Source organism: Vanellus vanellus, assembly GCF_965231255.1.
Source record: "Vanellus vanellus genome assembly, chromosome: 6".
Taxonomy (NCBI): Eukaryota; Metazoa; Chordata; class Aves; order Charadriiformes; family Charadriidae; genus Vanellus; species Vanellus vanellus.
In genome coordinates, this window is record NC_138911.1 from 55,967,997 (window position 1) to 55,986,602 (window position 18,606).

At 36.0% G+C, this 18,606-nt stretch overlaps 1 protein-coding gene across 4 annotated transcripts in view; it reads right to left on the bottom strand.

Moving 5' to 3' along the window:
- Window positions 1–3,307: 3,307 nt before the first annotated feature.
- The window catches only part of PPP2R5E (protein phosphatase 2 regulatory subunit B'epsilon), a 75,527-nt gene continuing 60,228 nt past the window's right edge, over window positions 3,308–18,606 (bottom strand). For 2 of the 4 annotated variants that reach the window (XM_082485442.1, XM_082485445.1), the window contains 9 exons: window positions 14,854–14,984; window positions 14,710–14,769; window positions 13,967–14,075; window positions 13,039–13,092; window positions 12,888–12,938; window positions 11,937–12,056; window positions 10,681–10,808; window positions 8,147–8,248; window positions 3,308–5,491 (listed from right to left, as the gene is read on the bottom strand). In XM_082485442.1, the coding sequence (XP_082341568.1) occupies window positions 5,392–5,491; window positions 8,147–8,248; window positions 10,681–10,808; window positions 11,937–12,056; window positions 12,888–12,938; window positions 13,039–13,092; window positions 13,967–14,075; window positions 14,710–14,769; window positions 14,854–14,984 (855 nt within the window). In that variant the 3' untranslated portion in view covers window positions 3,308–5,391. The remainder of the gene's footprint in view (window positions 5,492–8,146; window positions 8,249–10,680; window positions 10,809–11,936; window positions 12,057–12,887; window positions 12,939–13,038; window positions 13,093–13,966; window positions 14,076–14,709; window positions 14,770–14,853; window positions 14,985–18,606) is intronic. The other 2 variants (XM_082485443.1, XM_082485444.1) reach the window with 2 other exon arrangements.

The following is an 18,606-nucleotide window of genomic DNA, read 5'->3' on the forward strand; positions in this document are numbered from 1 at the left end:
TTAATTTTTTAATTCCAATCCTTTAAATGTTGTTTTCTAACTTGCAAGTACTGAAGACAAATCCTACCCCGAAGGCCAACTTACTGCGTGTTTCAATTTATCTTTTTTTAACTTCTTTGGAAAATAGTTGCCTTGCGATAAGAAAGTAAGTAGACATGAGGTTGTTAAGTGATCTGAATATTGTCTTACAAGTATTTTAAAGAGATTTGTGATAACGAGCTCTTCTAACATAGGCACGCAAGATCCAACTGCAGAAAATTTGATTTGGAAAAAATCAAAACGGAAAGAATTTTTAAGAATTAGGTGACCAGAATAATTCACATAGGAAAGCATAATTTTAAAATCGGAAGTAGATGGTTAATACATCTCATCTCCAGTTTTACTGCAGCATCCGCATCTACTGTGCTTCTGCTGAAGCCGTTCACCAGCGCTACCCCTTACCAGGATCTATCCATGCTTCTCTCCAGAGGGTGTTGGCCACGTACGTCACCATCCTGAGCCTTTGTCCTCGCTTCGAAACCGCAAGGCAGAGCAGCACGAGGACTGGAACAGTAGAATGATGCTATAAAAGAACAAGTTCCTTCACCAGCTGGAAAGTGGAAGGCTCAAGCGGTTTATAAAGAACATTGTGTGGATCTAATGCCTCTTTTCTGTAGCCACTGCTCTTTACCTCTCTCAGAGGCGCGGCTGTGTGCAGTACGAGGACGCTCACCATCACGAGAGGACCTTTAAAAAAATGAACTTAATGAAAACTAAGCGTTTACTACAGTAATTCTGGCAGAAACTTTCATTACCACCTCATTATTTGGGTGTTTTTTTCTTAGTCAAGTATCCTTACATTTAATACATGCAAATGGGTTTCTAAGCGCTGGAAATTCACTGGTGGAAAGGTACATGAAGTTTAGACGGGAGGAGGTGGAAAAAAAAGCCAAGCACCTGGAAAACACTTCATTGCTTCTTTATTTAGATGCACCCACAGTACAGAGCCTCTTGAGCATGTGCACAAGAGGAGGATTACACATTTATAACTGGGAGCACCATTGAGTTCGAGTTTCTCTGATACCATTTTTAAGAAAGTAAACTATTTCCAAAGAATGACATTTGAATCCAAGAGCTTAAGACCTGCTTGTACTTTATCCAGAGGTGGAAGGTATTTTTCTTTTTTTATTACTTCGATGTAGAGTAGAAGACATTTTCACAGTCTGGTTGGACCAGTCTATATATTTTCATATGCACCTTTTAATATATATAAAAAATGTTTCATTTTTCCCCCCTACCCACAGATAGTTAAATGCATCTAAGTTTAAAAACAGTCATGGACCAGAGCATTCCTATGGGGAAAAATGAACTTTTGCTGCCCTCTCCTGCTTAAACAATGAAATGCTAAAATATTAAGATCTATGAATCTAATGCTAACCTTGAAACAAAAAGCATGACAGGTCATTCGCTATACTACAATCAAAAATAGGACAACAACAAGAAATGTATCAGTACTATTTATATTTGAAAACTCCTCATCGTTACATGAGGTTATGAATACAACATATTTACAGGAAGTGATCCAAATAACAGAACCCTTGTATTCAGAGAGGTCATGATAGAAAGTGTGTGCTTCTGCGGACGGGAAGCAACACTTGGATAAAAGTTTTCAATCAGAATTAGTTCCGTTCTGTTTCAAGATAATGTTTCATAGACTTCAAAATGAAAAACTGGGCTATACAAAATCTGCTGCACATACCAACTAGAAAAACTAACTGGTGGCTCACTACAGAGCTGCTGAGGGAAAACAGGTGAGCCAAAATAAAAAAAAGCCACATGTAAGTAAGAACATTCTTCAATCTTGCACATTGTCACCTTTGTCTTGTTTCAGGGCAACTGCTTTGGGATAATATTGATACGCAATTAAGAGAAAAGGCCATCTTTGTTTTCCAATACAGAACTAAAAGCAAATTATTTGGGTTTTATCTGGGGGGAGAAGAATCTAGTGTTTCCCCCTCCTCACTAAAGAATAAAAAGGTTTTTAAAGCTCCTAATGTATTTTCCTTTCCATAGTGAGAGAGCCTAAGGCTGTACTTAGGCATGTATAACGTAAGTACAGCTGCTGCATTTCTTACTCAAGCAATTCTTGGCTCTAACACACTCGACTTTTCCATATACAGGAGGAGACAAAAAAAAAAAAAAAGTGAAATCTGTTTATTTATGCTAACAAAACCAAGATTAAATTTACTGTAACCCTGCTAGTGAATGCTCCAATGGCATTAGAATACTTTTATTTAAAGCATTCCAACCTTTGGAAGAGAGACAAAAACCACTCAAAAGCAATGAAAGGAAAACAATAGGGGAGACTTGCAAGATGAAGAAAGCAATGTGTGCTCAATTTAAAGTATACGAGAGGAACTTTACTTTTGCAGTTGTCATATCCCCATGACCTGATGCAATGCCCTAGTATTGAAAATGCAGCTCGTTCCTTTTACCAGAGAGCATTCAATCCTTTCTCCTGAAACCAATATGGTACAGGACACGAGTGACCACCCAACAACTGCTGTACGAGCAGTTAATAAAAACATTTACACAAACAAAGGTAGTTTCTGGAACTCAAGAAGGAAACGAAAGCATAATTAAACAGACGCACTGATCACACTTGGGCCCATACGCTGCCGCCTTCTTTGCCTGCAACTCCAATTGATACCAATGGGAGCTCTGCAGAGTGGCAGGACATCGCATTTGGATTGTGGCAAACAGTGGATCCCGGGGGTACGGTCGTATCATTGTGGCAAGTGCTTCTTCACGTGCATCGCACAGTGCAACCTAGTGTCGTATCAGCCTTTTAGAGTCAAGTGACTAATATCACATCGTCTCATTCACTTTAAAGAAACATTCCTTCTCGGAAGTGATAAATCATCTATAAACTTTAGATACTCCCCACTATCCCCACATCAGAGGTAACATCCGAGGTAACAAAATATTGCAACCCATCAGGTTCTCATCAGTTTTGTATGATCAATACCAGAATGTCATGTCAAAACCAAAAATAGTTATATGAACAAACAACACTCACCTAAACTCTAAGTACAGGACAAGGTGCTTTTTCTAATTTCACATTGTTGTGTTTTACTCCACCAGGTGGAAAACATTAATCTTTTTTCCTCCATTCTATCTCAGTTTTTCACAATTGAACATAGTCTTTAAGCATGTGTTTAAGTTCACCCTCTTGTAAAACATGATCATTTCACAAAGAAATCACACTAGCAAATATTTTTTTGGTAACAGAAATAAAAGACTGTCAAAATCAATGGGCTAAGGGACATGATTTGTTATAAATTTATTTAATCTTCAGTATTTCAGCTTGTACCTTTGCTTCAGCACTTTAAAATAAAATGTTTCAACTATGACAGTAACTGCCTAATTTACATTGCGTCCCAGTCAGTGTTCTTAAAAGAAGCTCATATTAATCCCATTAAACCATGTCGTGTTTGGTGTTGCATATGACTAGTTCCACTTTTTTTCCCAGAATTAACAGTGTCAAGTTTTTACAAAATCATTGAGTTTACAACATTGGTGTGCGCAGACCCAGGAGTACAAACTGTGACCTGATAATCCTGAAACAGTCAGTAGTCTAGGAGGGAATTCTTTTTTACCTCTTTTCCATGCCTGAAAACAAGAAAACTTCAAATCCTACTGCATATTTAAATGGTAGGAAGAAAAATATACAAGCTTGTATTTATACTGTATTTCTATCAATGGCAACAGGTCATAAATTCATGTTTGCAACTATCACAAAGACTCATGAACACCAATTCATTTTTATACTGTAAATACTGCTGGATTGATGGTTTAGGATTATCAATTCACTGCTGTCATATGTCTGTAACAGTTCAAAAGCATCCTGGAGAAAAATCCTGAAACACATACCTTTCGGTATATAATAATGCAACTGCATTAGCTAAATATATACTGTACATAAGTCTTATCAGCATTTTACCTACCAAAGATGTAAGATTCCACTTTCAAATACAAAGCAGATAGCCAATAATGTATACTTATAATACAGCCCTCTTCTTTTTGTTTCGTTTTTTTTTTTTTTTCTTTTGTTTTAAACAATTTGGTCACAATGCACCTTTGATATAAAAGCATTTTAAACTTTATTATTAATACTCAGAACATTAGGATTTCCAGAATTTTTTTCAGTAGCATTTGTAGAACCACTTTTGGTAACAAATACAGTAGTTAGGAATGAGCATCCAGATGAGAATGCAGAAGTAAATTATCCAGAATCCTTTCCAGCTAAGACCACAGGGCTGGTACTGTGATGAGTAATAGTACTAGAACCACAAAAACACTATAGTATGTTTCTTAGAGGCTACATCCTCTTTTGCTGGAACACTTTATAAATACATATTAAAAAGTAAGGCAACAACTCCAAACAGTCCAAACTGCTATCTCAACTCAATTTCCAATTAGACCCATGACCCCTGGAGATCAATTTCATGCTTGCACTGTTTAGCGTTTGTCTTTATTCTTTCAAAACGGTCCAATAAAAACATACTGTAATAATTTAGCAATTAGTATTTCTAAAACAACTCCAGTATGTGTGTCCAATGCCGTATCACTAATACTGGTTAGGTACTGAAGTCCAGGGTGTTACCACTGCCCATTCTTAAAGGATTGTGGACATTAATTTGGATTTGCAATAAATAGATGCATGAATCCAAAGCTCCATTTCCTACTATGTTTATCACCTACTTGTTTTTTAACTCCTAATGTTCAAATTAAGGAAGCACCAGAGACAGCCTGGTACTAAAAAAATGCTCACACCAGTAAACAAAACTTTTATTCAGGACCTATGTCTTTCACGGCCCTGATCTGAATGGACATTCAACTTATGAAGATGTGCAAAAGGAAAAAAAGTCAAATTACAGTAAAGTTATCCAGAGAAGGAGGATGTTACACAAACTCATAAGGAAATGACAGTCTTTTTTCTCTTTTACTATAAATACACTTAACAGTTTAGCAGAAAGACAAGCTAAATTTTAAGATTGTTCACATTTGAAAGTTGTAGTATACTCTCTGCTAACGATAAATAAGGAACAGGTCCTGACAATGGAATTTGACATCGCAATTTTCATCAACAGATCTTTGAAGACTGGTTTTAAAGAAGGGTTAAAACAATGATTATGTTTGCAAAGTTCTGAGAAGTCCATCTGCTGTCCAAACTTTGGATTAAAGTCCTTATTTTTTTCCTTTACTTAGAGACAGGTATATACAGTGCTGTTGTAATAATGAAACAAATGTGAAATCTACTGTAAAGTTGCACAATACAGAAAACTTGCTCCATCTTCTACTACATAAATGTGTGACTCCACAGGTTAATAATGCTGTTTTGTTTTTTTGTTAAGTTGGAATTATTCCATCACGTCTAAGACCTCTCTTTAATTCCAAATCCTCCAGTTTTTTCCACAGTTCTTCACGCTCTTTCTCTTTCTTCTTCTCACTGACAGATGAAATAAAACAAAGAGTTAGCAGGAGAGAAAACTGTAGAATATTTATGTTAAAAAATATACAGTTGACATTAATTAGCAGGGCTAATTTTGTTGAACACAACTGCCATTTTACTAACATACATTTAATTTTTGCAAATATTTTTCTTTTTTTTTTGCTTTTCACTACCTACATAAATATCACTAAACAAAGCAGTAGGAAAAGAACATAAAATGCAAGCTGAGCAAAGTGACAGTGTTCATAGACACTAATTTGGAACACAAAAGAAAAAAATGCCATGGACTTTTACTATGGAACAAATATATCATGATTTTAAAAATTAACGTTTCAGGACTAACTTACATTTAATTATTGTCAAGTTTATTTATTTAAGCAAAGTATTTTTTAATCTTATAAATAACAGTCACTTACTAAAACAAACATTCCCTTATCCTTTTAGAATCACTATTCTTACTGACATTGACTGGGGGTTTTCATATAGCTTAGGTACCAGCCAAGGAAAGTTCAAGTTACAAGATGTGTCCTTTGTTCAGTGATTTACTTTTTTTTCCTTGCCAAATTCCTACAAGAAGAGCTATGTAGCATTTCCTTTAACAACAGACTTTAATGGCTGATAAAATTATACAGCTAACCTAACATTTGCTTTACCTGCATTATTTGCTTTCTAAATTTCCTGTCTCTGCCATAGTCTACTTTGAATAAATCTCCTTGATGCTGCAAGGTACAAAATGCTTTCAATTCCTATTACATCACCTTGTAGGTTCAGATGAAATGGAAATCTAAGAATTACAGAGATACAGATTCTCTGCCAGTCCCACTAGAGAATTCTTGAAAAATATTTCAGCAAATTAGAAAGATCCCTACACATCTTGATTCAGTCAAAATGCCAACACCTGGCTCATTCATTTGAAATTTTAATTTCCCAAAAGTATTGTAAACATATTAAAAAATACAAACAACTTTCAGATAAATCCCTGAAAAACAGTAAAGAAAAAAAAAGAGCCCACTGTCACTAGAAGTATTTAAAATCAAATACAAGGACAAGTGAAATAGCCTGACATTTTCAGGCTACTTACCGATATTTATCTTCTAATCATTATGAAATACAAGCCTGCTTACCTAAAAGACTGTTAGAAGATGATCACCTCATCCAACTTAACCATCTGACTTATCATAGTCATTAATATTGAACATAGTTCTCCTCAAGCTTTAAGTGGCTTCAAAGCTACCCTTTTGAAATGCGGTTTTATTAAGATGCTAAAGATTTTCTGTAAATATTAAGGTAAATATCCCACTTCACACAGCCAGGTAATTATGTTTTTAAATTATAAATAGCAAATAAAAATAGTGAAATGGTTAGCACCAGCCTTGACAGGAGATATGTCAGTAGGTGCAAGAAAAATTCCTTGTACAGTTCAGTCAATAAACCTCACCCATTACCCAGACGTGGCGCGTACTACTACAGTGTCTGGTCCCAGTAAAAGCAGAGTGCCTCATCTTAAGGGGGAAAGTGCAATCGCAAACTGATTTAAGTCACTGATGTCCCTCAGTACATGGACATGGCTGGATTAGATGACCAGTCCTACGTTTCTCTGCCTTTTCTGCTAGAAAACCGCGCAGCCTTGTCTCAACTGCACTAGCAGATTGAGGCGTATTTATCAAGACCTATCTGGAATTCATCTGGCATCTTAGCTCAAATATATACCCAAGTCTCTAAAATTGAAATACTGTATTAACGAACTAACCTGTTAAGCGTAGATTCTTTCTGCATAAAACTTTGCATTTTACAACAAGAAAGCAGAACAAAAGGACTCCAGTCACACAATTCAAAAAACATGGCCTCCAAGAGACTACACTAACCAAACGAGGTCTGATGACATACAGTACCCTTTGCTTTGCTTGGGGAAACCCGGAGTCACGGAAAAGGAATGACTTTAATGAAGCTACAAACTGTTTAGAGTTCCTAAAGTTTCCTCATTTTTTTTCACTTGGCGCTTCACTTGGATAAGCTGAAACTTTTGAGAAAAGATGCTGCACTATCATTGGAAAACAAAGATTAAGGAAAATAGGAGAAAAGACAAAAAGCATTTTACTAGGGTGGAACTAACGATCATATGAATGGTGTATCTAATGGATCCTGCGTACTGAAAGACTCAGATACAGCAAGACCTCCTAATAAGAAATGAAAGAACTGAGAGATGCCTCTCTGCTTTAAGACCACATCTAGCCTAAGAACTATAGTTTGAAAAATCAAATCTTAGGGTTTTCCCTCATGCCTCTTTCCAAACCTCAGTGAGACTTTTTTGAAGTCTTTGAGCAAACTGTTGTCTTTAAACCCTTTTTTTTCTTTTGTTACTGAAGGCCTTGGTACATGTAAGTCTTTTGGAATGCGGTGTCAAAAGGAATTCCATGAGGAATGCAGATTCCCAAGCAACGCAATGGATACTGTATTTCATGAGGGGTGAAGAACAACCTGTACATGGTATTATCTTACATCTTGCAAAGAGAAGGCTAAAGAGCACGCAGAGGGGAAAAACGAGGCATTGCGTCTATTATGTGTGACATTATGCAACTGCATCTGAGTGTAAGGGAAAACCTAAACAGCAGGCTTTATGCACAGCTGACAAAAAAAGCTTTAAAAAGTTACCGCTGACGATCTGACTTGTAAGTGGCTGTCAGCTCGTCAAACATGGTGCTGTTCATTTCCATAAATGCCTTCAACACATTGTAGACTAAAGCCACAATAGCCCTGTGAAACATTAAAAAAGAAAAAAGAAAGGAGTCTATTAGTTTCAGGTGAAATCAAACATGAAATAAAAGTGTCTTCTCTTACCAGCATTTCTGCGACCAATTCTGCTCTTGCAAGTATGATAATGTAAATTCTTTGATTTCAGTGAAACTACTTTTGATTAACATATTTAAAGGTGAGAATCAGCTTTCATGTCTCTACTGACTACTTAAATGGAGCAAACCAAAACTCTAGGGTAAAAGGTAACAACAGAAAGCTATTACATTTAACTACAGACTCTTCCCTCATGCAGTAGAACAATTCTGAATGCAACTCCAGGGATTCACATCATCAGTGCAAGCAGAAGGAATAGAATTTAAAACACAAAATGGGAGTGATTCGTATTTCCTTATGACTTTCCTATGAAGTTGAATATTCAGTGCATCTATGCAAAATACAGGGTCATATTTCAAGAGTGAATTCCTTGTACTCATTCATTTCATATTCATTTTCCCTTTGTTACAGCAAAAAACTCTTAAAAAACCCACGAATCCTTCAGATGAGTGCTGCAGTACCTGTGTAAAACTGTGTGTGTGTATATATAAATTTAAAAAATACTATATATTTTATATATAAAAAAATATATATAGTATCTAGATATCTCTCTATAACCTCTGCCTATTTTGCTTGTTGCTGCTCCTGACTGTACCCAGGAGCCAATACACCACTGCTTATTTGAATTCAAGTTGCTTAATTGCATAAAACATGACAGGCATGATCTGTTCACACAGGAAGAAATTATGTACAATAATAATAATTTCAAAAAGGCTTCAAAGGCATTCTGTCCCACAAAGGTTCAAAAAAGGTAGAATCAGTTTACTCTTTTATACCATCTGACTGGATAACTAACCTAAAATATACTAGAATTTCCAAAGTAAGATAGGTCTGCCAAGAGTCTGATTATCTAGAGGTCAAAATTCCTTTCTGGCAGACTTGAAGATAAAGAAACAACATAGCAACAGAAAAGGGAGAAGGGAAAGAAACAAATCTAAAAATCTTTCAAAGAATTCGGAATATATTATCAATCAAGAGATCCCAGTCTCTGATCCACTGCTATGGTTGTCACATACAGACATGGGGCTGCTTAAGAAACAGCTCTTCAGCCAGGAGGCAATGAATCAACTTTACAGGTGCCAGGAACCTTTGGAGCAAACCTATATAGCAAACTATGTGCCATTTCCCACACTCCCTGTTTCTGTCCACAATTCACCTCTTTCAATAAACTTTCATTTTTGTTGCCTGCATTTAAAAATGTTCTTATAAACATAAAATTTTTTTAAATACCTTCTTTATTTTACCTATATCTTAACCTGGCTTGTGTGTCAAATGTGCAACGTTCCTGTGGGTATGAAAAGTCTGAGAACTGGGACACTGGAATACTCTCATTACCAGAAGCATCCCAGTACATATTATAGAAGGGTGGGCGGGAGCAGAGGCAGGTTGGAGCCTGGTAATTCTTTACTATGCCGTGAAAAGTGTCTTTTTGTGATGAGGGTTAGTTAGAGAAGCTTCCCAGTAGCATTAGATTTCTCATGAAAACACAGAAACTTGAGGTTTGGCTAGATTCAGAACAAAAAGACTGATGTTTTAAAAGATGAAATATTTTACAAATACTTTACAGTAAGCTCTTAAAGCAACTGGGACCTGAACGTAGCACAGATCATTAAAAATACTGGGTTTACTAACTGGTAAGCACCTTGACTTAGAAAAACTTTTCAACTAAAGTGTAGAATACATGGCATGTAACTGTAATAGTATTTTCCATTAAAACACTTTCTATTAGGTCATTCACTTTAAAATAAGAATTCCAAATTAACAGGATATCAATATGAAGTAACTATTCTATTACTGTGCGTAATAGAACAGCTGTATTTAAATAAATTTAGAAAAAACAACCCAACCTAAGAATACACAGATGTCTATATGCTTCACAGATGTTTAGAAAAATGCTAGTACCAGAGGTCCACCAGAAGTATTAGGATCATCCATGACACAGCCACAAAGTTTTACTAATGCCAAGTGATATTCTTCTAGATAATTTACAATCAGGTTTAAGACATTAACCATTTTATAAAAAGCTGTGTAGGAGAAATGCTTGATGAGCAACACTTTCTCCAGTAACAATGTAACATCTAATTTCTCTTTTTTCCAACTTGTGAGAAGGTCTATTTTTATCCCATAAGGTACTGATTTTGTACACATACCAGATAATTAAAAACATTCTGAGACAAGCTCAAGTATAGACTAATTTATATTGGCATTAACAAAGTTGCACCTGCTCATGCCAGCTTTGAATTTGGATCTCTCCCGTTCAGATGTTCTTAAGCAGACATTCCCTGAGTTTATCAGTGGTATGTCAAATAGTAAGATAAAGAATAATGGCAAAAACTTACGGATTCCAGTGTTCTTTAGAAATCCTATAAAGGCTGGAAAACATGATGGGAAGTATAACATTTGAATTCTCCTCTATCAAACTCATGATGTATTCGTTATTCCAATAATACAGTGCTCTTTCGGCCACCTTTGAGTCAAAGGAATAAAATATTAACAGGAATTCGGATACTTACAATTTTGTAATTTTCTGAAGGAAAAACAAATCACAGAAATTTCACAAAGATAAATTAATAGGAATCATTAAATTTGGAATTACAACTCTACTTTAATCAGTAGCATAACATGCATTAACAGAATTAAGTTTTTATCCTATAATTCAGATCCCACAGCATCCACTCTCTTTTTCCCCTGAGCGATATGTCGTTACTCACTGAAGACCAGGTGCAGACACTGCATTAATGCTGCAGCTGTGGAGGGGAAGGGAGAGCAGACAGACTTCCCATCGCCCCTCTCCCTTAATCCTGTGACTGCAGTTGGAAGGAAGAGAGCGGTGCTGGGATACCGGAGGAAGGAGACAGGGAAAGGGCCAGTAGCTGAGCTGAATAAGGGGGAAGAGATCTTAAGTGTGGGGAAGTTCCTAATGATGATAATCACCTTGGGGAGGAGACGGGGAGGTAGGAGGGGAAACAGTGATTTAATTACGCTAAAAATCAAATATAGTCCAAGGAAGAGCCTAAAACAGTCACATCTGCCTTTGTGGCAGAACAGGTCACCTAGCTTAATATGGAGACACTACAGGCCATAAATCATACCTCCTCTTCACATATTATTCAACTTAAATCCTATTCATTCCCCTTCTTCCCTTTACGCAATGTGAAGAAAACAGGCTATAGGTTCTATCACCGCTAACCAGACATCTCCTTGCAGAAGGAAGTAAGTAAGAAAACAAGGATGCTGCACAATACTGTGCTAAAAAAAAGGGAGTAAATAAATCCTATGTGGTCTATCAGTCTGAAGGCCATGTGGTGAGTACCCATCACTAACAGTCAGAAGGGGTCAAAGTCTGCTTGGATACAGTTTAAAGCCTTATGTGGCTCAGAACGGCAAGTTCTATGCTGTAACCCCAGACACCTCTAACAAGTTATTCATGGAGCTCAGAACTAAACTTCCACTGCAATAGATACCCTCCTCCATAGAAATCCAAAAGACAAGTATTCAAAACCACATAACATAAAATAATATTTACATTTGAGGGGTGCTATGTTTGAAATTGAGACTGTACATTCCTATACGAAGAATAACCTCTACCACTGACCTGGAAGTGAGGGCTAGAGACACACTTGGCAATTTGTTTAAACAAGGGTTCCTGGATTTTGACAAATTGTGATGGTTCGATTACATCCAAGATTTCCTCCAGCTCTCCTAGGAACATGACCTGAAGACAAGGAAGGAAGCATTGAATATAAAACCTCTGAATCATCTTGATCAGCAAAATGCTGATAATGCTCAAATCCTATCACTTCAGGGAGAAATGGAAGCCTCACTAACTCAGCAAGACCCTCTCTCAAAAAACGTTATCAGTTCTACCTTTAGCAGCTTCTGGATTCAGTCTCTTAAAAGAAGGAGGATGAGTGTGTGCAAATGCTTTATTTAAAGTAGTCCTTTACAACAAAATTCAGAATTGCACCAGAATAAGCATGCTGAAAACCTAGCCTCACACAGACAAGGTTTAGGCCAAGGCTTAAACTTTGTTAACTAAGGACAGTCTTTTAATTTTATCTCATTTTTGGAAGTAATAGTCAAAATAACGGTTTTCCTGTGTCACAAAATCTCTTTAGGGAAATTCAGATTTGCATCAAGAATTTGAAATAAAAATGCAAAGGTCTAACTGCATCTTTTACATGCTGAGTAGGTAAATGCCATCTTTTATCCTCCCTGGGAAAATATTATCCTCACATATAAATAATTCTAAACTTAACAGAGTTTTTCAGTCTACCCTCAACTATGTTTATTTTCTTCTTTTGAAAACAAAAAGAAATTCTCCGCAGAAAAAACAGTGCTTATTTTGTGAACAGAAACCATGGTTATCAAACTTTTCTCTTCATAGTCAAAACTGTCCACAAGTATGGAAAATCACCAATAAGAATTAATACCAAGGTCCACTGCAGGATGTGCTATCTACCTGGAAATCCTTAAAGATGCCCTGCCTATTATATTGTAGAACAACACAACTGCTATGTTTTGTTAATACTAGCATATCACTTACCTCTTTCTGACTGCAGGTTTTTGGCCAGAATTTCATTAAACCTCTAATGACCTAAATTAGAAGGAAAAAAAAGAGTTATTTTTTTTACTTTTCTCTCAACAGGGTAAGCCATTTATGATGCAAAAAAAAAAAGTATGAAAGAATTACTTACTGGTTCTGTGAGTGAGGGGTCTTTCTCCAGAAACTGTACTATGCAATACGCCAGCTGTGAAGAGGTAGAGATTTAAGAAAATGAAGTTAGAACATTTCTATAAAGAAACCACAGAGAAACAATTTTTCACAAAAGAGAGACTTAAGGCAAGATGCTATACAGCTGTCTCAAACTGCATCCAATTTTAAACTGAGATGCATCGTTTGCACTGTGCAAATCCACTCAAACTTCAGTTCATAAGAAACAACAGAACACATTACAAAAAAAATAGGGTGACAAAGTAGCTTATACCATAAAAATCAGAGCAACCCGGAATTCTAAATACAGTCATACAATCAATGTTTTGAAGCTTCTGTTACTCTCTCAAACTGCATCTTTTTAGACATGTTATACATCGGCAAAACCATGAAAACTCTTGCAAGATGAGCCAACACAGCTAAAACCTGGAATAACAGGTTGAATGTATAAAAAGATATATGAGAGCATAAATGCAGTATTAAGAAATCTGTGAGAAATAATGTTAAAGGTTATGCAAAAATGTGGCTATTAGTATTCAGAAAGTTGCCAGGGTGAAGAAAAGCCTTGACAACACAAAACTAAGGAAACCCCCTGGGAAAGGGAGTGGGAAGGGCAAACTTGAGAATGAGAAAATAGCAGAGAGGAAAAGCTAAAGAGAGTTTAACTACCAAACAAAATCCCCAAAATATTACAGATGTATGTTACACTTTTAATTATCTAATCAGAACAGAAGCAAGACATTTACCATACAAAGCACATTAAATGAATTTCAAAAAAATCTACTCCATTTTTTCCACATTTCAAAACTTCCCCCTTCCTTTTATGTGCTACACAATTAAATTTCCAAAGCAACCTTCAGAAAATAAATACAGTATTCTAACCGAGCAGAAAATATTTGTATAATTTCTACCTGTGCATGGAAGAGTGATAAACTCCTGACAGTATGTAAAGGAATCAGCACCTTCACCAGAAACTGTTTATGCTCTGCCTTAAGAGGTAAAGCAAAACCATTGATAATACTAGAAATTAGAAGAGAAATATTTGTTAGTGTTATCATCACAAGAAACATTCTTGAGGTCTCAATAAGCACTTTCTAGATTAAAATAATTTAGCAGTCAGCACCTGTTTACAAATAGCAGGCTCATGCCATTCATGAACAGGTGCCGACTTTTGTCCTGCTTTATATGAGCACTGCAGTATGTATCTAGGTAGCAATTCAGATCCAACTTAGAAATAATCATATAAACAGCTGCACAAACCTGTTGCCAAGCAGATAAGCCCTTGTCTATGTGGTCTGTAAATTCATGTATGCAAGGCGCTCTTGAATAATTAACTTACCAGAATTAGATTTACTCAAAATATTGACACTCCTAGTGTGCTTGAAAAAATTTCTGTAGCACGTAAGGATGAAGTGCACAAAATTTCACATGCGCACATACACACACACAAAATCAATCCAACACTTTTGGCTGTAACTTGCATCCAGTTATATACTCTTGGCAAAGATGTGATAGAGATTTGCACATGGGCTTAAAGATGAGTATGTGCACGCACATCTGTTTTCAGAATCAGGGCTTATAGTAATACCTTTTCTGAATCTGACACTATTCTGACGTATTCAGAAGGGAACTTTGAGACAGATAATAAATTTACCTTCCTAAAATTTCCAACAGTTCAGCTACGCCATTGAAGTGTTCAGTTTCATAAACAAATCTAAAAAAAGAAAAGTAAAATTTAAGTAATATATCAGTTCCCTAAAATGTTCGTAAGCAAAAAGTACCTTCTCCCACAACTTACCGTAGAAAAATATTATTAATCTGTTTTCGGATAAATGCTCTAAGACCCAGAAACTTGCCATAAATTCTGTGCAAGACTGTTTTTAGGTAGTCTCGTTCTCGAGGGTCTTCGCTGTCAAACAGCTCCAACAACTGTGTTTAAAGGAAAAAGAGAACTGAAATAGTAGACATTTGACAAGTATGACACACAAACTTCTATATAATAATTAAATTCATCAAAGCACATGCATGTAACAATGTGATATCCGTGTTACCCAAGGTGTAGAAATACAGTATTAAAAAAATCTGTTGTAACCCTGGTACAACATAATGAAATTCAGTTTATTAATTTCCACTTCTGACATAACAAAACTTTGGAAATCTTCAAACAGCTAATAAGCTTTTGATCGACTGGCTCCAAAATGCTGCCTACAACTAAAATAAAATCTTAGACGCTGTCATCTCTACAGAGTAAGACAGTTTGCCCCTTATCATCCACCATTCCTTCACTCTGGATAACTAAAAGATCATCTTTTGCTCTAATATTTTGTTCCCACAACATTGTGTCAACATCACATTTTTAATCCCAACAACAGAAAACCCACCTTTACACTAAGTAACTCCTATTTAAGACTTTAAACCAGTGAAATGATTATATGGTACTCAGTCAAAAGAGCATACCATCCAGTGTCTTGTATTGTACAAAATATATCCCAAAACACTGACACTTGAAGTTCCCTCTAAGAATTAAGGCATGAAATGAGTAGCAGGACAATCACCTGCAGATCTTTGTTCTATTCACTTTGAATCCTCTACCACAAAAGTATGAGCTTCCCCCTACCCCTTCTTCATCTTTTTTGACACCACAACATTGTCTATTCTGGCAGACATTTGGAATAAGTTAAAAGGTAAACTTTATTTAAAAGCAAAACAAACCAGCCAAAAAAAAAAAAAAAATCCAAAACCCGAAAGACCCCACCCCCTTCCCCCAAACGCACAGAAAGGAGTGAAGTTTAAGGTAGTAATCATAAGCAACCAGCATCTCTCTTGCATGAAAAATAAAGGAACTGTCAAACAGTACTCGTCTTGCGAGAGAAACGAAGCCAAAGAGGTCTTACAAATGTGTAAGATGCTGTCAAAAAATTATTACAGGAATGGTAGCAGCCAAAATTATCTTGGACTCACAAATAAATATAAATACCTATTATAAGTAGATATGTCAGTGGGTGTATACTAAGTGATCTCTGTTAAACTGCTACATGATTTTGAGAAGGTAAAAAAGAAAAAAAGACAGAAAAAGATATTAAAAGTTGTTAAGCTGTCTGGGATTTTGCTTTCTAACATCCAAGTTTATGACTGTGTACGTATTTATTCTTCATTGTTTTGGATGTGTCTGTAGCCTGTAATGGCATCCCACTACCTTTTCCTTGTAGTAAGAAACTGTGGTGGGAATTTCATGAGGAAAGGATAAGGTTTGTCAGCTGCCCTCCAGAGGTTATAAACACATTGCTTTGTTCAATTAGTTCTACAGTTAAATAAATAAATAGTCACCTCATCCTTCCTCAAACAGCAAATTTCACCCAAAGACAGCAAACAGCTGGAAACACTTATGTTTTTAATTTGCTTATTGGATTGATTTTAGGAGCAAAATATTTGTATTTCCAGTTCTCTTATACAGATCCTCTGTGGAAACATTGCTGAACTAAGACGCAGTCTCTTTTTTTTTTTTTTTTTTGGTAAGAAAAAAAGGCAATTCTTTTGATATGTCCAATTTGTTACCAGGTTTCAACAATAAAGTCTTCTTTTTATGGATAAGCTGCAAGACTTTCATAATGTACATGGCTATTCTGACACTAAACATACATAGAAAAGGGAAATAAATTTTCCAAAATAGCAACCTACATAACACAGACACTTGTGGATATATTTGAATAGTATGTCTCTTAGCAACCACTGCCAACCATTTCAGACTGTATATAAGCAGGCTTTAGAAATGAACAGTTACACTGTTAAGTACAGCATTTTACCAAAACATAAAGCTGGAAGCCAGAAACACATCTATATTCAAAAAACAAAAGCAAAAAGCAAGCAAATAATAAAAAGCTTGAAAAATGCCCATTAAAAAAACTGCATCATTTTTTCACATAGGCATTCTTACTGCCAAGAAACACTTCATTAAAGTTCCTCAAATTAAAAAAAAAAAAAAAACAACAAACAAACCAAAAAACAAATTAATTTAGAGAGAAAGCTGATTTCAGAGACTGTCACACTTGTGTTATCAGTGTCATGAAACACCAAACATGCCTAATGTTCTTAAGTATCAAATTGGTTTCCCATGTAAGTGATCTGTAGCCACAGATTCTTAGGCGTTACTCTAGAAACACAATAAATACAATAAGAAGTGGAAGGACACCCCAGTTCCTACAGGCTAAACACAAACACCCATACACATGGAAATATATCTACCTGCATGTATATACAAGGCTCAACAGAACTTTTTAGGGAAAAATGTGAATTTTAAACTGACACACTGTGCATAGCAATATATAAAAACACCCGTTCCTAACCATGCAGCAGGAACTTATGGATTCTTAGAATTGTTTCGAACTCTTAATTGTTGTATCATACATTTTCAGATATGTAGGTTTCTAAATCTCATATTTCCCTCTTTCAGTAGATAACCATTTTTTCATTTAGTAGGTTTATTAAAGACTCACAGGATTAATAAAAAAAAATAATCCTTGTTTTAGAGCCATTCTGCTGTGCCAAACTGTAACAGGTTTGAATGCCTTGAAAGGGCGTTAGTGGGATACCACCAGTCACAACCAAGTTCAGCAGCACATAACAGGAGGATCTAGGAACTGTTCTCTCTAGATTTTGAAGTAGAACACAAGCATTCCTTCTAAAGCAATGCTGCTATATCTAAAGAAAAGAAAATCAGTCTGAAAATGCTGTCAAGAACGATTACCCCCTATGCATATTCTTAGATCTCCATCAGGTACCGGATGATCAGCTTGGTGCACTCCCTTGTTCCAATCAATATATAGATGAACAAAAAGGAAACTACGCCAGATAGGTTTGATCCAGATGAAAAACGCTCTTTTATTTAGATGATGGATAAAATAAAAACGTAAGTATATCCCATTGCTTTTGTAGGGTGAAGAGGGTCTTGCGCTATTAAGAAGGAAATTAAAGTCCCTTCTTTCAATCTTTGAATTTAAGGATATAAATTGCTCTCTGAGCTATGTTTCTCAGGTATTCTTCATATGAATAACATACAAGGACAGTAAAAGCACGACATTTATTGCCCGAGTGTTACAGGGAAAAGTAAAAGGTCCATGACAAAAGGGTGAGAGAAAGGTCTTCAGAAATGCTGAGCATCTCCTGCCACTGCTAGTTTGGCTTTTATTCAAGTCTCAGCCCATAAGGAAACCCCCTCTTCTAAATAAGTAGGAATCTTTCTAAATTTCCCTGATTTCAAAAGCAAGCTATAGACAGCATTAAACACAAAGTTCTTTCTGGCTTTGCGGTTATACAAAAATTCGCGATGGGAACAGAAAACACAAGTCAGGCCTATTCCCAAAAGCAGAAGACAAAAGTCCTATCTGTGGAGTTTCCTGGTTTATTTCAGAAAACATCTTCCTTCAGCCATCTCTGTTCCAGCATCTGTCAAGGCCCGGATGAAAATTCCTCAGTAGAGAACACCAACTACTGTAGTTTCAAGTGATGTAACAAAGCACAGAAGAAGTCTAGCTTGTACACAAGGAGGAAAAAG